This window comes from Dermacentor silvarum, chromosome 11 (genome assembly GCF_013339745.2).
Source record: "Dermacentor silvarum isolate Dsil-2018 chromosome 11, BIME_Dsil_1.4, whole genome shotgun sequence".
NCBI lineage: Eukaryota > Metazoa > Arthropoda > Arachnida > Ixodida > Ixodidae > Dermacentor > Dermacentor silvarum.
The window spans coordinates 10,939,817-10,965,426 of NC_051164.1; the positions used below are offsets into that span (position 1 = coordinate 10,939,817).

The 25,610-nt window shown below is 49.4% G+C and overlaps 1 protein-coding gene across 5 annotated transcripts in view; it reads left to right on the forward strand.

Annotated features, from left to right (window-relative positions):
• The window catches only part of LOC125941248 (uncharacterized), a 410,784-nt gene that overhangs the window by 364,230 nt on the left and 20,944 nt on the right, over positions 1-25,610 (forward strand). For all 5 annotated transcript variants that reach the window (XM_049658202.1, XM_049658204.1, XM_049658205.1 and 2 more), the window contains exon 8: positions 2,757-2,997. In XM_049658202.1, the coding sequence (XP_049514159.1) occupies positions 2,757-2,997 (241 nt within the window). The remainder of the gene's footprint in view (positions 1-2,756; positions 2,998-25,610) is intronic.

Consider the following 25,610-nt stretch of genomic DNA (forward strand, 5'->3'; position numbering starts at 1 on the left):
GATGTTGCTAGTACAGGAATTCCAACAGAAATTAACAACGCATAGAAATACTGTTGATCAAATTGATCGATTTCAATAGGGCCGATAACGAAAGAGTTGTGTATAGCTAGTGGCTCTTGCTTTTGATGATATTCTATCACGCTCAGTAACATGTGCAATATTTTTGTCTGTATATACACTGAATAAATGCCCTACTGTACACGCAAGTATACTGCTAAATATATAGCCAGTGGATCGCATCCACGGAATGAATCGAGCAATTGAATGTTCTGCGGTCTACAACCAACATCTCGCTTTCATGTATTACGAACAGGCATACCATTCGGTAGGGATACCTGCACTCATGGAAGTATTGTGTAGTCGACTGAGCTTCGGAAGCGTGCGCCACTAACTTAGTAAAGGGCTATACAGACTGCACAGCTGCCTTTATTCTCCGCAAGTAAAGCGAAAAAAAAATACTGATATAGAAAGAGCTCAGGCAAAGAGACATTCTGTTTTCAGCATGCTAGTCACTTCATAATTAGAAGTTTATTAGATTGGGACTGGCGATTATATAAGCAACCTGCGGTTTACAGAAGACATTGTCTTATTAAGTTGGAACGGAGATGATTTTCAGCAAATGATGGAAAACGTTCGCCATCCAAGTGCGAGAGGTGGTCTCGAACTTAATAAGCAGGAAATTCATATATGAATAGTCTGGCAAATGCAGTTGCTTTATCCCTCTTCCAGAGGAATTAGTCAATACACGAAAGTAAACTCATATTCTAAGAAGCAGTGGCAGGCTCTTTGCACAGTCACAAATGCAAATAAGTGCCAATATATGCAGAGCATATTTACACTTTCGCTGCAAGAGCGAAGACACCACAGCGATAGCAAGCACGCGAGTTGTGCGCTGCTGCGCATCGCAAGCAGTACTTCGGAAGCTACCCGCTCTCGTACACAACATGACGGTTTCGCCTGTGCGTGCCAAAAGTGCACAGGGCCTGTTTTTCGATAGCGCAAACATGACACGCGCTTAACGCCGACGCGAGAGCATTGCACGAAGAAAATGGAAACGCGCCAAGTCGCAGTACATCTCCATGCCTGATCGCGCACGTCGAACAGGACACGGTGCAGCTCGAGTTAAGGGATGAGGATGTCCTTAAAGGTGGATAACACTTGCGGACGTATCCAGCTGGCAGTATGCGTTTGCTCAAGTGTCCTCTCCGGGTATTGGGTGATGTGGGGTCACGAGTTCAAAGGGCCGCCTTAGCAAACAATTAAGTATGCAAGTGTTCTGGGGCGTTAAGACCTTGTCTTACGAGTGGGGCAGAATATAAGGTGTTGCCCTAGCAACACTGCAAATAGCACAAACATAAAACTTAGCCAAGATTTGGGGATTCTAAGTGAAATGCGTGTGAAATGAGTTCAGCTGTCATATCAAAACGTTTGTTAAGCACGTGTTGGATAGTTTGCGTCATACGGCCGCTATCAGCTATGTTTTCCAATGTACTGAGATACGTTACGCCAAGTGTTGGTTTGGCGGAAATAGGGGACATAATTGTAAGCTGTGACGAATCTGTAACATTGCCAGCATGATTAAAAGCTTTGCAAACAATGACAGAAGGCTGCTTGTTTTTTTATGCATTACACGAGTTCTCTGGGAGATTTCGTTGGTGACCTCGGTGGTCTAAACAGCGTACGTGCCTTAAGATTAGTGTCAGAGAATGGGGGCAACGTGTAGACGTTCTTTAAAGCACGGGAGCTATTTAAGCTCTTGGCTGCAAATTTCGTATGCCAGGTATCCGGAGCCTTATTATTGTGTTTAATGGGAAAGACAGGACTAATCACGCTACTCTGATAATTGTGATAGCAACCGGGATCCAAATTAGAAAGAATGGGGTCCCCTCACCATTCTCTGCGTACAGGGCACCACTTGCAAGTAACGCGTCCACGCAGCCATACTACAATCTTCACTGCATCTTTTGCCGCATCGACCGACAGTAACGTCCTGTCTCGTCACATCGCCGAAATCACCTGTTCATCGACATTTACTGATAAGCTTAATAATAACATTCTTCATTCAACACATGCGGCCACTAATTATTAGAACAATCACGATTTGTAAACCCCACCCCTTATGTAATACCTCCTAGTAAGGGGTCTTTAAGGGAATCAAAGTGAAGTGAAGGGGTAGGGGGGTCTATGGTTGGCGTTTTGGCTAAGTAAAAAGTCTTGGTATGAATGAGTCCCTTTGCAAGAATTTCTTAACATGTGCTCAAGGGCGGTGTATGCGCGCAATGTTCCGAACAGACCATTCAAATACCTGTGTGATTTATTTTCAGAGACAACGGCAATTCTTATGGTAACTGCTCAAAGAAGTAGTTTCCGTCGAAAATGGGTGTTGCGTCTTCAAGGATGCACAAGACTCCGGTCTTTCTTTCTATTGAAACAGATTCTTTTATTTATGTAGAATGAAATTACAGAGAACTCATTGTGTACTTAAAAGTTGCGTACTATAAGCCATAGTATTTATGAATTATGAAAAGGCCGTTTATTATTTATTCAACAGATGACGCGCCTGTACCTAGAAGTAATTGATTTGCCAAGGCTATGATTATTTATTGGGAATAGGAAAGAGCAGCTCTTTGTGTGGCTCACTCAATAAACAGCAAGAGATAAAAACTGAATAGATTCTTTTTTCTTATAAATAATTATTAACTACAAAGTAAAATTGAATCATTGTGCCTAACTTATATACCTGTTTTTGTTCCTAGCACATTAGTGCGCCTTGACAATGAGGGCACCGGTCGCCATAACCTGGCGAATGTCAACTACGGAAAAGTTCCTGGTCTTATGAAAGGGCAGACGTTTTATGTGTATATCCGGAACTTGCCCGATCGCTACACTGTGGCTACAAGTTTCGATCCCGTACCAAGAACGGTAGCCCATAAATCAGCGAAGAACAATATATTTTATTATAGATCCGATAACTGCGAGTACCTACGTATGACTCAGGTAAGTAACCTTTGCTAACGGACAAACTGATCCGCAAACTTCATTCAAAATGCGCAGTTAAATCTTGTAACTCGCAAAATAAGGAATTCTTACCCTAATTTTGTTCTGTTACGTTATGTCGTCTTTAGAATGCACAAATACACACTAAATGAAGTATCAAACTAATTTTCTAAAAACTAAGCAAGACACAACAGGCCTACAATATTGTTGGCCTGCACGAGAAAGGTGAATGTATGGCCCGGTGGGGGGGGGGGGGGGGGGGGGGAGAGGGGGAGTTTAGTACTTGCTTAGCAAACCCGGCCGCGCAGCGTTTCAGAGAATTTAACAATTGCTGAGAAGCAACAAAAAGTTGTTTGGACTCTTCAGACAAAGAAACATGTTGCATTTTGCACTAATCGAATATAGGACGCACCGCTATAGTGTGGAGTAAAGCAGCCTTTCTATTGAATGCTGGCTGGAGGATAAAGAAACCAGTGATATCACGTGGTAACTATTTCTGGCATAAGCCTTTCGGGAATGTTGACTTAGTTCCCTTTTTTTACAGAGAAGCTGTTAAGGACTCAGTCTCCGATGGTCGTGTCCGCGTGTAGAAAAAAACGCTCATTGGCTCGACCATTTTTTTTTTGTTTTTGTTTGTCACTTTTAATATTTCAGTCTGAGAAGATTTAACATAACAGCAATGCGCTACCGGTCCTTTGTTTCATGGCATTTGTTTATGGGCTGTCATTCTCCAAATTCTGAGGAGCTCTATATACTTGGACATGTAGCAGCACCAGCAAGGCGCAGAACTGTTGCCGACGGCGGCGGCGTTTTTCCCGCGTTCCCAACGAACGCGCGCGGCGTTGGTGACGTGTTTATTAAGAACGTGCCAACCTTTGCCGTACACCCTATGGCGGTGTACTGTAGCGACCATAATGCCATGTTCACTAAATAAATGAAAAATACCGGATCATATATATTTCTCATTCTTTAATAGTTGAAATAACCAATTACACCATCACATCTCTATAGCCATAATTGGAAATACATAATTCCCACCATAGTACAGCTTCGCTGGTCTTCCATCTCCACCACAGTGGAAGCGCTGACAGTTTTACAGCAAAAGCTGTATATGGCTAGGTGAAACGAAAAACCCTGCGTCCCATGTTTCTCTAAACGTCTCCCCTGACTGCGCCGTCAGTTACGTCGTTCTCTAAGTCGCACCCAAGCGCGCGCGCCATTGGCAGCGCCGTTAGTGACGTCGTTATCTGCGTCGTACCTGTTGTGCCTTTAACGCTGGCTCCTCGGCTCGCCGTTGTCGCATGCGCTCGATATCTCGAGTTAGTTGTGGTGGTAAAGACATTTATTAATTGTTGAGGCTTATGGATGAGCCCATGAATAGGCTGTAAAGCCTATTTATGGGTTACGGCTACAATTTACGGCTACAATTTGTAAATTGCAATATGGGCCATCAGGTAATTAGTTAAGAACTTAATTAGTGCATTTTTGGTAATTAGTCGATTCTGCATTTGAATTTTTTGTGCAAGTAATGTCCGCCTCTTCGAGAAGACAAGCTCATTAACTAGAATTGGGCAATATGCCACACGCAATCTTAAATCAATTTTGAAAGTGTTCGCTGAAACACCCTGTATATATATATATATATATATATATATATATATATATATATGTGTGTGTGTGTGTGTGTGTGTGTGTGTGTGTGTGTGTGTGTGTGTGTGTGTGTGTGTGTGTGTGTGTGTGTGTGTGTGTGTGTGCATACAAGGTGAAGGGTTTCGCGCCAGACCCAAAGGTATTTTAAAAAAATGGAAAAAGGACGAACGTTTATGGCATATTTACTGACTGACGTTTCGGCAGGAGGACCGGCCTTCGTCGGAGTGAATACAAGTGTGGTTGCGTTACAGGTATATATGGAGACACTAGACACTTATCGCGTTGTCCCACACGACATGCGCACAATCAAGCCCTAGTCACAGCACGGTCACAAAATGAAAAAATGGCCGGGCAGTTCTAAAAATCACAGCAGATGGAAATTATCACTACATATAATCACATAATCATGCGGTGTTAAAAAGTACAAGCTGCTCAGGAGTGTATAACATAAACGCGAGTGCGGTCTTCCGCCCTGCGGCCGAAAGCAGGATTAAGAATGCGCCCGCGTGGACAGTTTTAACAATGCACACGTGGACAAAAACCGGTATATCATGAATTAACAAAAAATAATAACCTCCCAGTGCTGCAATTATACAATAGTCAGTCAACACGTGACCCGTACAGAGAATGCCATAGCCGTAGCTGCCAGTCACCGGGCACAAACACAAACTTTCAATCTAGAAAAACCTCGTACAAACATCCACAGTGAGCACATGCACAAGCAATATATCTATATATATATATATATATATATATATATATATATATACATAAGAACTGTTCAATGTGAGTTGCTGATGCAGGTTAGTTTTCCGATGTTTTCGTTAATACCTAAAGAAACAGCGTTGAACTTGTATATCAGGTAAGATTCGCGGACTAAACGATCGTGGTGGGAAGGAAAACCAGATTCCAATATAGCCACTCTGATACTGTCAAAAGAGTTCCCAGTTAAGCACAGGTGTTTTGACAGCGGAAGGTGTGGGAGATGCTTTGCGTGGGAACGATGATTATTGAATCGGATTCTGAACGGCGTTTCTGGTTGACCAATATATTTTAGGTGGCACGTACCACACTCAAGCAGATAAATGGCGTTCGACGTGTCACAGTTGAAGCTGCCTTTGATACGGAGCGCGAAGTTTAAAGCACTGCTTTTCGCTGTTATCGTGGTTAGCATATGCGGGCATACTTTACAGCGTGGACTACAACCTGGATGTACGCGGGCGCCGACTTTAGAAGACGATATCAAATCGCGAATGTTTCTTGAGCGTCGGTACACTACTCGCGGTGCCTCTGGAAAAATTATTTTGTCTTTCACTTTGGCCTAGAATATTTTGATGCCGTTTGAGAATGGCAGCAACATTCGGAATAGACACCGAGTGCGTCAAAATAAGGTTAGTAGCAGGAGTGGTCACCGCCGGCTTTGACTTCGCGAGAATATCTTCTCTTTTCAAGTTATTGGCTCGTTTTATTCTTCTTCTTCTTTCTGGGGTTTTACGTGCCAAAACCAGTTCTGATTATGAGCCACGCCGTAGTGGAGGGCTCCGGATTAATTTTGACCACCTGGGGTTCTTTGCATCATCAATAATTTCCTTAGGGTACTGGCGGTCCACGAGTGTGGGCTTTAGCTCTGCACAGTTAGCATCAAAATCTTTTTGTTCATAGCATATACGCCTAATACGGTGTGCCTGACTATGAGGGATCGCGGTTTTACAATGACGAACGTGGCTGCTTTGGAAATGGAGATATTGGCGCCCGTCCGTTGGCTTTTTGTAAAGCTTGGTTGTCAAATTATTTTTATTGCGATAGCAATTATATGGACACTTTCACCGGATTTCTGCCGTCGCCGTCGCCGTCGCCATGAGGTTCCGTATAGATAAAATCGTCGCTGCGCGCCGTATGCCCGAGCGGAAGCGTGCGTGGACGCGCGCTATCACGGAGAGCGAACGCACTCATCTCCCACGCGCAAGCAAGGAAGCAGAGGAAGCCAGCGCCGGAGGGAGCGGGGGGGGGGGGGGGGAGGGGACGCATTTATACTCTGCCAACAACCGCGCTCGTCACTCGCTGGCACCGTCTCTTATCTCCACACGGCTCTGACCTTTATGCGCCGTGCATTCGCCGCTCAGTTTCCGTTGAAGCGATAGACCGCACGTACCTTCGCCCGCTGCGACGTATATGCGCTTACTGCCAGCGTTTTGACAGTCGTTGTCTGCAGTCATTCAGTGTGATCTATTCATGTTTGTTTGTGCGCGTTCACACCACAGTTAGTAATAGTCGGGCCACATTTTCCAACGCACGCTACACATGCAATGCTGCCCGGGTCGGCAGTGCAGCGCTACAGGTGTGTCCCTTCGCACGCGCTGCCCACGGGAAGCGCTTCTCATCAACACCACCGTTTCACACGCGCCTTCTCGTGGTCATCGAGTCTCTCTTCATGTCGGTCTACTTACGCCGCAGCACACCTGCTTACTTAATCAGCTCATGTTTACTACAATTCATATTGCTACCAAAGCCGCTCACCTTACTTCGTATGACATTGCTGTGTTGCTATCGCATTCATTGCTTCGCCCTTAGGGCGAAACTGTGACATTTTTTATTTTCGGTTATTGACACTGTAACATCGAGGAAGTCAACCTCTGACGTTCAGTGGTTATGTGAAAACTTAATGCTCGGGTGAACGCTATTGAAGCCAGTTATAAAGTTAAGGAGTGTCGATTCACCATGGGGCCATACAAGAAATGTATCGTCCATGAAACGCCTATAGTACACAGGTTTTGGGGTGCAGTTTTCAAGAAATTCATTTTCCAGTATGCCCATAAAAATATTAGCATAATTCGGCCCAATCTATGTTCCCATAGAAGTACCACTGACCTGTACATTATGGAAATAATTAAATTCGAAATTATTTAATTCAAGAATGAGTTTCAATAGGGTGCCCAGTGTGAGAATGCTAATGGGCTTGTCAATGGCAGCTTGTCCATAGGCAAGGGATAAAGCGCGAATTCCGTCTAGATGGGGGATATTTGTATAAAGGGACACGACATCCATCGCCACAAGCACTGAACCAGAGGGAATGCGTAGGTCTACTATTTCGCTTAAGAAATGGTTAGTGTCTTTCAAGTAAGAGGGGAAGGTTGGGGGAATTGGTTTGATTAGCTGGTCTACATACCGAGAAAGGTTCTCGGTAACAGTCTGTACGCCTGAAACAATTGGACGTCGTCACAAAAGATCGCTTAATCCAAGCGCGCGTGGCGTTTCACGCAAGCTAGCGAAAGAACACGCCGGCCCCGCGGCAACTTCAACAGAGGGGGAGAGCGCATACGCCTCAAACAACAACGCGAACCACGGCGCCGAGACATCTAGAATAGCCTCGACGAAGCGACGTTAACCGGAGAGAGAGCACACGCGTGCGCCGAGACACCTTCTCACCCGGGGAGTCAAGAGAGATAACTACAGCGTGAGCGTACGCCAACAGCATGAGTCATTACCCCCATTCGACGACGCTACGACGGTGGTGGTCGAAGGTAACAGAAAACACTAGAAGTTCCCAAGCTTCGGCCATGCTACGAGATCCCGACTCCGATAGGAAGGTTCGAGAACGCCTGTGGAAGCTATATAATCGCCGTGCGATAATCAACAGGAGAGTTCAGTCCGCACCGGTGAAGTGATTTAACGTGAAGACCGAGCGTCTGCGGAAGAAGGGGATTCCCCGGCAAACTAGTCGACAAGTTCATCGAGCGTCTGCTTTTCCGGAAGAAGTTCCTTCTTCGCGATTTGCCCGAGCTACCCCGAGATCGTTTGACAAGACCAACACGGGTGAATTCGATTGGACACTTAGTGTTCCTATTCATTCTGTAATTTACGTGTTGGACTCTTAGTGCTTGTCGTGAATTATTTTCTTGTGTTTGATAATAGCGATCTGAATTGTATTATGTTGTGTCTAGCCTAAGTGTGTGTGACTGCCTTGTGTGACGAATATATTTCGTTGTGTTTTGACAACTCTGGGCTCTGACTCGGTGTTTGGACAGCAACCGGCGTTCGCTGGCGCACCAGAGGGCCCATTCTTAATTGTCCTTGCTTTCGAGGGATTATTTTCGGAAGCTGATAAGTCGGATTTGGAATTTGGTCCGGCGTCTGCGCCTCGTTCACGGGGTCGGTGACAGACGTCCTGGGTTCCCTGGCTTGTGAATTTTTGGTAATAGATAAAAGCGACCTGCTACTGAACTGAGTGGCATAAGAGACCGGAACGTGTTTTCGTCTATCAATTCTTGTTGAAGGAGGTCCGACAGCGTTTCTTTAACCTTGCTTTTAAAGTGACCGGTTGGGTCATTGGGAAGAGCTTGATAAAACAAACGGTTGGTTAACAGTCGATTTGCTTCATTAATATAGTCTTCGCGGTTCATTACTACGATCGCTCCTCCTTTATCAGCTGGTTTGATAACGACGTCTTGGCGGGAGCTTAATTGCTCCAAGGCGCTGGTTTCATTCCGAGATAGGTTGCGACGAAAGGGCGTATGCACCTTATAGCCGTTAAGAATATCATCCTGTAGCGCTCGGATATCTAAGCATTTGTCTCGCTGTGCTGGTTGTGTCCAATGATTTCGAGACGGAAGTATATTGCGAGCACCGTTTTCACATGCTCGTCCATGAAAGAACTCGCGCAACCTCTAATTTCAAGCGAAATTGTCTAGGTCCTTGAACAGCTGGAATTCGCTAAAACCACCAGTTGCTGGACAAAAACTTAATCCTTTTGAAAGTACCGTAATTTCAACTGACGACAAAGCCACGTTCGAAAGGTTTATGATATTGCTATTCTGTGACGACACCTTATTCTCGTAATGAAGATCCTGGTGGTCTGCGTTTCCTGCAGGCGGCGGGCGATGTTGGGGTGCGTGCTTTAGGGGAGTACTTTCAGAAAATATTGTTCCTATTTCTTCGGCAGGCGCACTGTCGGGAACATTGTCGCGTCCACGTGTGCATTGGTAAAACTGTCCACGCGGGCGCATTCTTAATCCTGCTTTCGGCCGCAGGGCGGGAGACCGCACTCGCGTTCATGTTATACACTTGTGCGCAGCTTGTACTTTTTAACACCGCATGATTATGTAATTATATGTAGTGATAATTTCCATCTGCTGTGATTTTTAGAACGGCCAGGCCATTTTTTTTTCATTTTGTGACCGTGCTGTGGCTAGGGCTTGATTGTGCGCATGTCGTGTGGGACAACGCGATAAGTGTCTAGTGTCTCTATATATACCTGTAACGCAACTACAGTTGTATTCACTCCGATGAAGGCCGGTCCTCCGGCCGACACGCCAGTCAGTAAATATGCCACAAACGTTCGTCTTTTTTTTTCCTTTTTTTGAATATATATATATATATATATATATATATATATATATATATATATATACTAGTAACTGGATTTTTCAGTGGGCCAAGCGTATTTAGAAAAATGAGAAGCACAATTTCGCGGTTATGTTAGGTTTATTTACCCAACAGTTTCGGTCGGTGGACCGACCTTTTTCAAGCACAATTAGAATCGCCCAATCTCTATCCCACATATATCCAACAGTCTCTGAAACTCTTCTGTAGAACCAGCAATGAGGAAAAATTCGGCATAAGTAATGTAACTACATGGCTCACGAGTAGCTGTCCCTGCTCACGGGGTCTGAAAGTGAAACCACAACTTAAGGCTTCTGGTCGCTGGACCACCCCGGCAACATGAACAGGAAGGGTGACCGTGGACAGCCCTGAAGAAGACCTCATCGAATAGCTACTTGTGACTTGAACAAGGCACCCTTGACAAAGGTCGGTCCACCAACCGAAACTGTTGGGTAAATAAACCTAAGATAATCGTGAAGTTGTGCTTCTCATTTTTGTGTGTATATATATATATATGCATATATATTGCTATGTAGCGTGACTGAATACCTACAAGTTGTGACCTCGGACGCTGTAGAACTGGAAGCTTCCATACAGCCGCACCATGCACTTCCATTCCTCTGCAACGCTCTTCATATATAGAGGCAAGTTATGTCGCATCCTCAAGACCCAACGCTTCCTCTGCCGCTTATGAAGTTGCAACCGTGAAGATTGCCTACTTTTGGCCGGCGAACCCTGAGCCAGCATCGAGTGTCTTTTCCGGCGAAATCGTATCACCTCACAGCAGTCAAAGGTCGACGGCGTTAACGGCGCTCTAACAACTTCGAACGCCTTCATTGTTCATGACATTCTTCTGACTCCACCTGCCTGAAATCCGTACGACGCCTCGAAGGCAGCGCTTCTTCGCCACACGACAGAATATGACGAACGTCGGATGCAAATTCTGCTCACCTCAGAAGACCTTGGCGATCAAAAGCCAACTCAGCTGCTTCGTCGCATGCGGCACCTTTTTGGCAACGACTCAGCGTCGGCGGACACTACCACCTTCGGAGAGCTGTTTCTTCAGCGACTGCCTCACCAGGTACGCATGATTCTAAATGTATTTATTGTCCACCGACTCACTTGAAGCTTTAGCTGAGAAAGCAGACAAAAGTATGAAATTTGGCGTCCCAGGCATCGCCGCAGTCCACCGTGGTCATGCTGTTGCCGCTGTCTCACCATCTCTTGATTACCATCTTGAACGCATCATTGACTCGAATGCAAACCTCGCGCGACAGGTCGACAAGCTTACGACTCACCTGGCTGTATTTCATCCACAGGCAGGTGAGTCTCAGGTGACTGCTCAGGTAATGAACCTGAGCAGTCATTTAATGTGCGCAACTCCCTAGTTTCTCCTTCACCACCTCGGTCGTCTTCAATCTGTTAATGCCACGCTCGTTACAGTAGCCGCGCTAGACAGTGCCGTCCGCCTTGCAATCTCGCGGGAAACTACCGGGCCATGTACTGAGGACGGCCAGTCTTGTCGGCCCCAGGAGCCGTCTCTTCCACCAGTAGCGCACCCAGGATCTCTGCCAGGGTGGGGGGGGGGGGGGGGGGTTGACAGTTTGCCAATACCATCTAAACAGCACTAATTTCGATTTCTTCACAGGAAATTGTAAAAAAAATGCGCTTTTTGCGAGTGTGCAGACGATTGCGCGTTTTACATCTTAGTTGCAGCACTCAAATGCGTAAGAAAAGGGGTTAAACAAAAGGGAGGGGGGTTAAGTCGGCCTCAGGGGGGGGGGGGGGGGGTTACAACCCCCGAATCCCCCCCCGTCGGTGCGCCACTGTCTTCCACGTGACCGATGGGGTGACCAAGGTTCACTACCTCGTAGACACCGGCGCCGAAATTTCCGTTATTCCGCCTACGTTCACCGACCGTTGCCGACCTGACCCTTCTCCGCATTCACTCACTGCCGTCAATGGCTCAACCATTAAAACTTGCGGTCAACGATCGGTCACTCTAGACATTGGACTGAAGCAGAAATTTTGCTTTTGTTTTCATGTAGCTGACGTCCCGAGTTCCCATCATCGGCGCTGACTTTTGATGGCATTTCAAGCTACTCATTGACGACATCAACATTGTCTCATCGACACAGAAACCCACTCGAGTGTCCATGGCTTCTTATCGAACGTCCCACTACTACAGCTTCTCCACACGCACTCCAGTGTTCCAACTTCCAGGTCAGCAGTTCTTGCGGAATTTCAAGATATTTTCCTTCCTCACTTCACTGACACGCCTGTCGTACATAAAATCACACACCACATCGTCACGAAAGGCCCGCCGGTGTCCGCACGACCTCACCGCCTAGCACCAGACCGCCTCAAGATTGCTCACCCAAAATTTGAGCACATGCTCGAACTTGGTTTTATCCTCATCCAGCACATGGTCCTTGGCGCTCCACATCGTGCCCAAAAAATAATGGTGATTGGAGAGGTTGCGGTTATTATCGGGCTTTGAATATAGTTCTGCCATTCCTGTCGATACCCGATTCCGCATGTACAGGATTTCACTGCAGAATTGACGGCTGTACAATCTTCAGTAAAATTGATTTGGTCAAAGCGTATCACCAGATCCCTGTCGAGCCATCCGACATACCGAAGACAGCTATCATCACTCCTACGTATGCCTTTGGTACTCCGCAACGCGGCCCATACATTTCAACGTTTTGTTCACGAGGCACTTCCTGGCCTCATCTGATGCTTCGTCTATTTAGATGATATCCATGCCTTCAGCTGCAGTACCTCCCAACACAAGAGTCACCTGCGCTAAGTTTTCATGCGAATGCGGCAGTATGGTCTTGTTGCCTTCGCCGCGAAGAGCGAATTCGGTGTCTCAGAGCTAAATCTATTTGGCCATCGTGTCGATCGTCATAATACCCGACTGCCTTCCAGTCCTGGCGCTGCCATTTCCAAATTTCCAGGACCGACAACAGTGAGGAAACTTCGTGAGTTTTTAGGACTCGTTAATTATTACCGAAGGTTCCTGCCACGCTGCGCCACCATCTTGCAGCCACTTCATGACTTGTTGGGTGGCCACATGAGACTAAGAGTTCCTTTACCTTGGACAGAATTAGCCACCAATGCTTTCGAAGACATAAAAGTGGAACTCACCAAGGCGACACTCCTTGCTCATCCTACACGCAACAGACTCACCTCCATTATGATCGACGCTTCGGATGTGTCTGTTGGTGCTGTCCTCCAACAGTTTATCACTTGCACGTGGCAGCCCCTCTATTTTTTTCTCTAAGAAGATGGCACCACAAGAGCGGTGCTACAGCACTTTCGGCCGCGTGTTGCGGGCTATATACCTTGCCGTCAAATACTTCCGCCACTACCGCGAAGATCGTCAGTTGTTCATAGTGACAGATCACAAGCCCCTAGCGTACGCCTAACTTCAAACAGCACCTCGTACACTCCCCGTGAGCTTCGACACCTGGCGTACATATCTGAGTTTACCAGCTTCATTCGTCATGTCAACGGCAAGGACTACACTGTGACCGATGCACTATCTCGGCTGCACCTGGAGTCGACCTCCGTCACCAGACCTCACGTGGATTTCACTTGCTTGACCGCTAACCAGCGCGATGACGACGATCTCCGCAGGCGCCGCACCACTGGTACTTCACTCGTGCTTGAAGTTTTCATGCCTGACGGTGTCGTTTCTATTATCTGTGATCCTTTAAATAAACGATGTCATCCATATGTGCCACCAGGTTTTTGCCGAGTCGTTTTTGTGGCCCTACACTCCCTCTCACACGGGGGAACGAGAGCGACACAACGCCTAGTAACCTCTAAATATGTGGCCTCGTATAAAAGCTGATGTTCCGAACTGGACGCGAGCTTGCTTGAAATTCCAACAGGCTAAATTTTCTAGACACACAGTCGGCCCAATAAACAGTTTTCCATCTCCTTATGCCCACTTCAGTCATATCCACATATATATCGTTGGTTCTTTGCCTCCTGTGCAAAAGAATAAATAAATATTAACGTGCGTCGACTGTTTTAATCGTTGGCCCGAAGCTGTTCTGCTTACGAAAATTACCACAGAAACAGTCGCACAGGCTGTTGTCAAAGTCTGGGTCAGTCGATATGGCGTACCGTCTACCATAACAACCGACCGCGGTCATCAGTTTGAGTCGACACCCGTAACATCTCTAAGACGCTTGGTACACCCTCTGGGACTTCGTTACAAAGCATCAAATAAAGTTTTCTACTACTACTACTACTACGCTTCGTATCACAAACATTAAGACAACTGCCTACCATCCGGCGCCTAACGGAATGGTAGAACGTTTTCGTCGACAGTTAAAGGCTGCCCTTAGGTGTTCCGACAACAGCATGCCATGGACGGAACAACTTCCTCTTGTCCTCCTCGGCCTCCGGACTGCACTGAAGAGCGACATGCAGTGCTCTATGGCAGAACTTACTTTTGGCACAACATTCCTCGTTCCCAGATAATTTTTGGTACACAGTCATGACCCTTTGAAATCACCAACTACGAAAGCCGGCTTCGAGCAATGAGGACACCATTGTTCCGGCACCTGTTCGTCGCATTCGTCAGAACACTTTCGTCAGCCCGCACCTAAGCGACTGCACACTCGTCTTTATGCGCCGAGACACAGCTCGTGCTCTGCTACAACCACTACACGACGGCCAATACCGGGTACTCAACCATACGCCCAAGCACTTTACAGTGGTGATTAACGGGCGCGAAGACACTGTATCCATTGACCGTCTTAAACCGGCTCATTTAGATAATGAATGTACACACACCTCTGAAAACGCCTTAGAACCTACACATCGCAGTCCTGGAGTGCATTTTGCAACACACAGGATATTCCTTTCGTATCGCTTAGCAGCCCCGCGGCTTCCTCACTAGGGGGGGGGCTGTAGCGTCTACTTCGTTTCGGTGCATCGGCTCGAAGGAAGAAGAGGACGATGAAGTCGGCAGCGCGTGGTGTTCCGATCGCCATGCTTTCGCCAGTGTGAATGTTGAAAAAATTGGAGGACACTTAAGCTTCGCCTTTAAGAGTAGAACGCGTAAGCGTTATTGCGACCTGTTCGCATAGCAACGCGCGGATCTGGTACAAATGCTGGAAAAGGGTTCAAGTTTCCTCGTAGCAGAATTAGGTTTTCTCGTACATTCCCATTACAATCCCACGACGATTGGTAAACAATCCGACGGTGAATCCAACGCCGAATGGTAAAGTCGTGCTATACCCTTTTCCTGACGAATTTCGCTGTGAGAAATTCCATTTTTGTTCACTAAAACCTTGCACGACGCGGAGGGCCTGTGCGGTCGGGGTGGTTGATTTTCTCCACCACCAGCATCACAAGCCGGTTGCCGACGCCGGATTTTTTGCGACACGGGGCCCGTAACGCTGTCGCATTATTATATATTACTATATAGCGCTACTGAATGCGTCACTCCTTTAGCTAAACTTGCATGCCCAGTCGAAGTAACACTGGTGTGATTTCAGTTGGCTTGTGGGTTGTGAGTTACCTATTTTCCCTGGCACCTTCTAGATGCCTCAGCTTGCTAATTCTCCGATCCAACGTGCAGAACCATCCGCGGTTACCATTGTACCCGCCAAAAACTCCACAATACTAGCAAGTTCTTTTGAGCCCAGAGCCTTGATGAGACTCATTGGTATACCATCATATAGCCTGCCGCAGTTCTAGCACTCACTCTGCTCTCTGGAACTCTCTTTCCGTTCGTGCCAGCCGCAGGCCGGCTTTGCCTTGTCCTTCGGTCGTAGACAAAGTGTATGGGGCCTCATGTCCTCTACCAGCGCTCCCCAGTCACCGCGCTGCTGCAATGACTGCATTCACTCCTCCAACAGAGGGATACAGCCTTCCCCGGCCAATTCATGCCGTAAACCAGCTTGAACGGCGTGATCTGCGTCGTTTCTTCGAGGGTCGTGTTATAAGCGAAGGTTACGTACGGAAGGAGGGCATCCCACGTCTTGTGTTCGACGTCGACGTACAATGCCAACATGTCGGCGAAGGTCCTGTTTAGCCTCTCCGTAAAACCATTCGTCTGCGGGTGGTAGACAGTTGTTCTCCTGTGGCTTGTACGGCTTTGTTGCAGAACTGCTTGCGTGAGCTACCCTGTAAAAGCCGTTCCTCTGTCGGTGTGAGGACTACTGGGGCACCATGTCGCAGGAGGATGTTCTTGAAGAATTTCACCACTTCGACTAGACTACCTTTCAGCAGAGCATTCCTTTCAGCGAAACGCGTAAGGTAGTCCGTCGCCACGATGATCCACGTATTTCCGGATGTTGACGTCGGAAGTGGTCCCAAAAAATCCATGCCGATCTACTGAAACGGTCGGTAAGGAGGCTAGATCACATTTAGTGATCCCGCGAGTCTTGTTTGCGGTGTCTTGCATCGCTGGCAGTCATTGCATGTCTTCACTTAACAGGTGACGTCGGCGGTCAGGCGTGGCTAATAATACTTGTCCTGTATTCTCGCCAGTGTACGGGAAAACCGGGGGGCCCGGCTGTCTGATCGTCATGCAGGGCGTGCAGAACTTCTGATGGTAGTGCTGCGTGCACAACGAGGAAGTAGTTTGCGCGGGCTAGGGTAAAGTTCATCCTCACCAGGACATCCTTTGATCCGGAAAAGAACGGCACTCCGCGCCTAAATACGCTCAGGACAAAGTCGGTCTTGCCTTCCATGTACTCAGCAAGGCTTCTTAGCTCCGTGTCCGCTCGCTGTTGCTCGGCAAAGTCGCCTGGACTGATTCTTCCTATGAAGATGTCGTCATCCAGTTCGCCCTGTGGTGGCGGGTCAGTAGGGGCGCGCGACAGGCATTCAGCGTCGGTGATGAGGACTGAATGCTTCCACCCGGACGTATAGACCACCTTCATGTCGAATTCCTGGAGTCTGAGACTCCACCGGGCTAGGCGATTGTAGGATCCTTTAAGTTGTCAGCCAACACAAGGCGTGGTGGTTGCTTACCACTTTGTAAGGCCTGTAGTATATATAGGACCAAAATTTCGCAGTAGCCCAAATGAATACAAGGTACTCCTTCTCCGTCGTGGAATAATTCGTGTCTGCTTTCGACAGTGACCGGCTAGGACAAGCTATTACGCTTTCAACTCCGTCCTTCCTTGAACTAGCACGGCACCGAGGCCTACGCTACTTGCGCCTGAGTAGATTTCGGTCCCAGCGTCTTCGTGAAAGTGTGAAAGCACCAGTGGTGAGTGCAGCCATCGTTTCAGTTCCTCAAATTTCTTGTGCTGTCGTGTTTCGCATTTAAAGTGGACGTCGGGTTTTGTAAGATGGGTTAATGGCTCCACAATGCTTGAAAATTCTTTTACAAAGCGCCTGTTAGGCACACAGGCCAAGAAATCTGCGCAATGCCTTGTCGACCGGCCACGGGAACGCAGCGATGGTAGCTGCCTTCTGTGGGTCGGGACGGACTCCAGACTTGCTGATGACATGGCTTAGGAACAGAACTTCTTCATCAGCAAAGCGGCACTTTCCCAGTTTCAGGATGAGCATAAAGAAAGACACTCAACAAGAGCGGACACTCCCATAGAGCCCAGGCGCCGAATTCACTGCAGCGTCGCCGGCCGTCGGCATGAATACCTCAACCACATATCCGGTTGCGGTGTTGGGTGCGCGCGTTTTGTAGGCTAGCGGGCACGCGTTGCGCTGGTGGCGCCATTCGGCGGGGTAAATTTTTTTTTAATCTCGAAAGTGTTTTATGCTGGTTTTACAACTGATTTCCTGCAGCGGATGTAACGGAGGCTCCGGCGTTGCCATATTGGAACGGTGAAGCGAAGTACTGCAGCGTGACAGTAACGAGCGCCGACAGGGAGCGCATGGGTAGTCAAAGCGCAGCGGGGGCTCCAAATCGGCGTAGTCATAGAATAAAGAACCAAGCGTAGCCTCGTACGCGTATCATATAATAATTATACAATAAGTAATCAAAGAATAAATTTTAAAAAACAAAAAAATTGTCCAATAGCATAATTGAAGCAGAGGACCTCCTGCAGAGAAACCCAATATTGAAGCCATTAGGCCAAGGACGCATGCATCGACACGCCAAATAAAACACTGTTATGAACTCATCGCAGGCAAACCAGTGCATCGAGACTCTTGGAGCGTTTCGATTTGGCCACCACGCCAAGCTGAACCGTTGTAATAAGTAGCGATTGTGCGTGTTCGCAGCGTCTTCTGCACTTCGAAAAGTACAGATTGCTCTGAAATTTACGAAAATGAAGGAATATAAAGCGGAGAAAACAAAGTGACAAGAGCGCCTAAACCACAAGCACGAAGATCATACACATCCATGTACTTCCCGTCATTGCCATGGTGGCTGAACGATTGCCGCGCCAGTCTGTGGCCGCGTGAACGCAGTTACCGTGACACATTGTTTGGATTTCGCGTCGGATAAGCCTGTGGCGCCTCGTGGCCTACAGATTGCGGCTTCAACGTGCATCAACAGTGCATCGCCTACTGCTTCGCTTGCGAATCTTGCTTTTATGCCTTAGACCATATGGTTGCTTAGCGCAAATAATGAAGGAGGGACGGGGTCAAGGGGAGCGCCGTCCCCGGGCCTGGGTTCGATCCCGGCAGAGACCGCGTGCTTTTTTTCGCATTTCCGCTGATAGCGGTTACGGTCACCAGCGGCGGCGGCGGTGGACGCCATCGTGAACCGATACGGCTGTAGGAATGAGCCCATAACAGCTTACGCTGTAAAACATGCTGCGGAACACTAGAGATGGGTCGCTGATCAGGAGCGAGCCAGATCTTGTGAGCCGCTCTTTTTAAAGAGCGAGTGAGCCATGGTTCAGTAAAAGTGAGCGGTGGTTCTTTTGGATAAAGGCATAGAGTTTCACACTATAAAACCTAGAGGGAAATGTGGCGCTGCTGCGCCGTGGTATGCAAGGGAATGCCGGTATATTGTGGATTCGGATTGGCATCGTTCTTGGATTGCCCGAACGCCTTGAAGACGCGCCTGGCTAGCACCGTTCTGTCTGTCACAATCATTCACTTCCTGCTAAAACAGCACGTAAAAAACTGCTTTAGCTTTATTATTGCACAAAAACATGTTTTGTTTAATTTTGAGGACTTACTATTGGATGCACAATTCTATGAAACGTAAAACGTATCAGCTGGCCGCTAAAGTTGGAGGGCAGACGACAAGATTCTCGCTCGCTTTGGAACAACTTGTCGTCTGTTTTTGCTTTTCTTCGCTTGATGCTGCATTGTAGGTGAGTAAACGTTATTGAGAGATGTAATATGGGTGAATGAAAGCCTTTTATGTAGATTTTATTTTAAGAACGCGTTATTTGTGTAGCCATATCCACGTTTTAGACGAAGCCTCGTACAACACCAGCCAACACAAGCCTCGCAGACACATATCCCGTCATTCCCATGAGGGCACGGCAGCCCTTTAAGAAACTCGCATAGACGGTGGCGCCACATTGCCCTCTAGGTTTTATAGTGAGAAACTCTATGGATAAAGGGACCTGGTTCTCTCGCGTTCAGTGAGCTGTGCCGAACCGTTCCGTCAGAGCCGAGTCTTCTGCTGGGTGCGACTTCCGCGCCATCTATTAGCGGTGCAAGAAAGCAGCTGCCCTCCCACCCATCCTCCCAAGAGTCGCCTCCACCCCCTCGCATTTGGCTGTCTTTTGAGCCGCTGTTTTATTGCGATAGCAATTATATGGACACTCCAAAGCGGATTTCTACCGTCGGCGTCGTCGTCGCCGTCGCCGTAAGGTTCCGTAACGGCGATGAAATCGTCGCCGTGCTCCGGCCGCTGTATGTGCGAGTTGAAGGGCGCGAGGGACGCTCGTTTTCACGGGGAGCGAACGCACGTCGACGAGCAAACGCGCGTTCTGCTCCGTGCTCCCTGAAGGGCTGCAGAATTAAGTGTCTCTTTCCTCCTTTACAATCACCATATATAGAGAGAGCAAACGCGACTTCTTCCGTCGCGCGAAAGGCTGTGGGGGGGGGGGGGGACGGGATGGAGGGAGGGGAGGCGACGTTTAGTTGCGGCACCAAATGCGCATTTATATAAAAACGTTGCGAGGCGAGAAGGTGGGTAACATTTCCGACGCTGCTCGACGAGTGTCCCATTTTGATCTCGTCGAAAACATGCGACCCGCCCCCAGAGGCACCGGCAACAGTCACCAACGCCGCGCGCGTTCAGTGCGAACGCGGGCACAACGCTGACGGCGTCGACAACAGTTGTGCGCGTTGCTGGTGCTGCTGCATGTCCAAGTTTATACAGCTTACTCCGTATAGCTCTCTACTAATTTTCTGTCGCAATTGATGCTTCGCCTTTCGTGTGAAACTGCGACAACTTTTTAAAGAACGAGTGAGCTGAGTGAGCCGTGGTTCAGTACGTGAGCGGTGGTTCTTCTGGAGAAAGGAAGCCGGTTCTCTCTCGTTCAGTGATCCGTACCGAACCGTTCCATCAGAGCCGGGTCTTGTGCTGGGCTTCAAGGTTTCATTTTCTGACCGACTAGTGGTGGTCAGCGTGGGCAGACTCGCGCTACTCGTACTCGCTCGCTGTGTGGGGTGTGCGCGGCAGTCCCCTTGGTTTTTTGTGCCTCCCATGGTGAGGCTTCCGATGCCACCGAAGGGAGAAGTATAGAGACATTAATTGGCAAAGAATGGCAGTGCTCATTGCGTGCTGCTGTTCGAAGGATGTCTCACGACTCTCACCAATCGCGAATCGTGCTCTGGTGCAAAACACTTCAAAGACGGTCTTCCATGTCTTCAAAGAGAATAGGTGAACGGACCGTTTACGTCCTGGTCTTCATTTGTCCTAATTAGTGTAGTCATGTAAATGTCGCCTATGGCATCCACTTCCGTGCATTTTCTGAGCGTGTATCATTAGCACGTCAATAAAACGAGACCAATGATCTGTTGTGTTGTAATAGAACTTGCGCTCAATAGAACGTGCGCTCAAGAGAAATAACTGTCAGTCCTTCCACTGGGGTGGAGATAGAAGACCAGCGAAGCTGTACTATGGTGGGAATTATGTATTTCCAATTATGACTATACAGATGTGATGGTGTAATTTGGTTATTTGAACTATTAAAGAAAGCGAAATATATATGATCTGGTGGTTTTCATTTATTTAGTGAACACAGGGACCATGGCCTTATGGTGGCTACGGTACATCGCCATATAGTGTACGGCAATGGTTGGCACGATGTTCATAAACACGTCACCAACGCCGCGCGCGTTCAGTGCGAACGCGGGCGAAACGCCACCGCCATCGACAACAGTTGTGCGCGTTGTTTGTGTTACCGCACACAACTAAAGCCCCTATATATTTTATATAGGGGCTTTACACACAACCGTTGTCAAAACGCTGGCTACGTGACGAACGGCTAAACGCCGTTGTCGACACTGTTAGGGGAGAGGCGGCCGAGAGCCGAGAGAGAGTCGGCGGCAGAGACTCGCAAGGCTGCGCGCATGCGCCGCAGTGGGAGAGCAGGCAGAGAGAGAGACATTGTGGTTGTGAAGAGGAAGAGGCACGCACACGCACAGTCTAGGGTGGGGAGACCCCGCGTAGGGGACAACGCGAGCGAATGCCTGCAACGTCGGCTCCGCCAAACGGTACGTGCTGCTCCTACCCAATCTCCCCTACGGCCACTAATGTGCACGAGAAGCGACATAAGTGCCTAAGGAAGACAGGGAAACTGCCCATTCCGGGCGAAACCCGACTTTTTTTGTGCTGAGAACGAATATCGGACCGAGACGCTCAGCTGCCCAGTTAAGCCTCACCCGGACTCTACCTCTGCGCCGACACCGCCGGCGACGCCAGCCATTATGCTGGAAGTAACGGTTGAAGGCCACACCATAACCGCACAAGAGCTCCAGTCAGATGATTGGAGACCAATGCTGTATAAAGCCTACGTCTCCCGACCAGCCAGTTCGCCGAAACCACCTCACCACTCCCACCGGCAACGCTACCTCCGTGGCAGCTAACCCGAACGCCAGGAACGCGGGGCACGACGCAGCAGCCGCCACCCGCAGCGGACGCTGCTAGCGCGCGGTGTGATCGGACGTACTGCGCTTCGGCTCCGGTAATATTTGCCGAGAACCGCGGAACTTTGATGTGACCCTTCTGAAATTGTGGCGACCTTCTTCCTAACATAAAGAGGAACCTGTGGATACCGATCCGACGCAGGTGGGCCGAAATTTGGGCATTTTTCGCCCAATTTGTCTTTTCGCCGCGCCGCGGAACGCTAACCCGCGTTAGCGTCGACTCCGGCAGGGCGGGGCCTTCTCCGATGACTCCATACGATGGCGGCTGCTACCCAGCGTGGCTACGACCCAGTCGCCGTGGCCTGGACTTAAATTGATGTGCAACAGGCTGCTACCACCGAAAATGGACTCTCAAATATCGAAGATGAAGGCCTTTCCCAGCTCGTGAATCTACGACGGAAAGCAACCCAACGCAAGATGGCAACAAAGGCTGGCGTCCCAGCTGCGCCGCTAATGTCAAAGCCGGCTGCCGGGAACCCCAGCGGCCTCTTCTCAGTACTCGCGCTGCACAACCGAGGAGCAAGAAGGCTACGTGGCGCCAACGCGACACTCCCAAGATGAGCTCAGAAGATAACGTGGTGTTAAAGTCTCGTGAAACTCTGCACCTGAAGACGGTATTCCAGACTGGAGTTCTGGGCGCGGCCATTGTCCAGTACGTTGGCGGCGAAGCTGGCACAACTCTCAACGTCTGGCCAGTATGGACGCAGAACTTGATTGTCTGTGGGACGCAACATGTGGAGGCCGCAAACAAACTTGTTCATGATTTCAACCTCAAAGTGGGATCTGGCTCCGTTCCTCTCCGGGGCCATGTCAAACTCAACGGAGAAGTGTGTCGAGGCGTCATCACCCTGTGGGCGGACGAGACAACGACATCACTTAAAGGCAAGCTGGTGTGGCGAGAGGGAGAGCTGGAGTTCGTGCGAAAGCTTGGAACATCTAATGTGGCGGTGCTCACTTTCGTGGGCCGGAGAATGCCCCGCTACGTACACTACAACTGTGAATGCGCAGTTGTTAGAGAATATAAGAGGACCGTCCCAGCCTGCTACCACTGTGGAACCATCGGTCACCGGATAGACAATTGCCCGCATCCGGATGTGGCAAGGTGTGGCTATTGTGGCCAGAGAGTAGGCACCTCCGAGCAGGGCCTAGCTGAATACGAATGTACCCCTTCGTGCATGGTCTATGGGGAGGCCTATCTCACCGGCTCAGCAGACTGCAAGGGAAAATTTCGACGACTTCAACGTCCACGAACCCAGCAACAAGGGGCCCCCAGCAACAAGACGAGCAAGCCTACCGACAACGGAGGTGCGTCATTGGGCAAGTCAGGAAAATCCACCGAGCCTTCTACCGGAAACAAGACTGCAAGGAAAAATTCCGCTGGAAACAAGACGTCATCTTCTAAGAAGAATTAGAACAGGAAGACATCCGGGCAAAGTGCCAAGCCGCCAGCTTTCCAGGAAGGGGACTTCCCGCCGCTTGGCAAAAGCAAAGCGGCCATAACATCCAAGGTGAGCAACTGGGCGGAGATCGCCTCCACCTCCACTTCCTCCCCCTCGCCCCTTGAACTTGAGCTGAAGAATGAAATATCCATTCTCCAAACTCAAAATGAACAGCTAGAACAGAAAGTCATTGCACTACAAAACGTTAGGGCAGAGCGCCTTTTCCAGGAACTCTGTATAGTGGTGACGAATCGGACTCGTTGTGCTCAGGCATGGGACCGGTGACGTATGGCCCCCTAAACAGTAACTTGTGTCGCCGACCAGATGACACCACTGCCAACAATGATCGCACAGATCATGCAGGCACAAATGCAACAGCTGGTGACTACGCTCACTCAGCAAATCACCGCTGCGGTGACCCAAAACATAAGGTCCTGGATTCAGGCTAGTCCCAAATTGTTTAGGCGGGCTGGGCCCGTACAGGAGCTGGGCCGCCCCTCCAAAGTTTGCCGCAATATTGATGAGGATGATACCGAAGCCGTCCCGCTCGTTACTGCCCTTCAGGCAGCGGTGAGCCAGCCAGCTTCTGCTAGTGGTAATCATGGCGCAGGGAACTAGACAAAGGCGTGCTAAATCAAGACAGGAACCACTGTCGATCGTACATTGGAATTGTAGGGGCTTTAAAGGGCCCCTAAACAACCTCAGATATTTTTTGACCATTTCAAGTAAACACGCGCATTGGGTTCAGCATGCCGTCACGGTCAACGATGCCAAACGCTGCAGCGCTACGCGCCGCGGGCGCGCCACAAAACCAAAAATACAATGCCGTCCTCCTCCCCTCGCCTTTCCGGTATCCCCAGCGGTCGTCACGATGTCAGCAGGGGGAATCTGGTGATGTCAGCTGCGGAAACGATGTCCATTGGTCGAACAAGAACCTGCGACTTCCGGTTTGTCTGCTAGCAGGTACGCGCGCTCCCTGCTCGTCCTCGCCGTGTTGCTCGCTTGTGCGTGCTTGCGCATCGGTAAAACAGCCCGCAACGCAAGTGCCAAATCGCTCGCGTTCCAACCCAGTCATGCTTAGCGATCTGATTAGCTGCGTGAACTGAGTGCGACAGTGTTGGCCTTTCCAGACGTGCGCGCAACACAGGGTCTATAGCGGCACGCTTCGCATAACACGGGCCGGCACCGCAGCAACAGCGGGTAGCCGAGAAGCGCCGAGTCCACTTAGACGTTATCGGCACGCTAACTCGCCGCACGCCGTTTGCCATTCGCGGGCCGCCGTTCGTTTGCTCGCGAGCGGCGAGAGAGAGAGAGAAACAACTTTATTTGAGTGAAAAAAAAAATTCACTGAAGGATGGTGGTCAGGCGGTGCCTGGCCGCCACCTCCTCGGCTCGTTGAATGGCCCGGAGTTGCACGTCGAGGCTAGAGTTCCGGAGCACGTTATCCCACGCTTCGGGCGAGGGAGTGGTCAGGAGATCAGGCGGGGGTGGGTCCTCGCTGCAGTCCCAGAGTATGTGGGCAAGGGTGGCGGTCGTGCCGCACTGCGAACAGTGTTGGCTAAAGAGGTCGGGGTATATGTAACTGTATATTTGCGGGCAAGGGAACGAATGGGTCTGAAGGCGGCGCCAAACGATTTGCTGGGGTTTCGTGAGTTTGGGGTGCGGTGGCGGTTTTGTTTGGCGAGCGAGGCGGTAGTGTTGCGCGATTTCGTGATACGAGGTCAGAGGCTCGCCGGGGCCCTCCTCGGGATCCGTGGCACTGCCCGCCGCTCGGTTGACGAATCCTCGAGCTTGCCGGTGGGCGGCCTCGTTTCCCGGGTTGCCCGCGTGTGCAGGGACCCAAACTAGCGAGATGGGTGGGGGGTGCTCGTCGTCAGACTGACGAGCGAGGGGTTGAAGAAGGCGTAGGGTGCCAGGGGTGACGGTGCCGCGAGCAAAGTGAAATATGGCGGTTTTCGAATCGCTAAGTATTGTAGTGTAACCGGCAGATGCCGCAAGCGCGATAGCCGCTTCTTCGGCTTCGGCGGGGTTTAGGGCGCGGACGGAGCCGGCGATGCGTAAGGCAGTGGTCGTGTCCGAGGG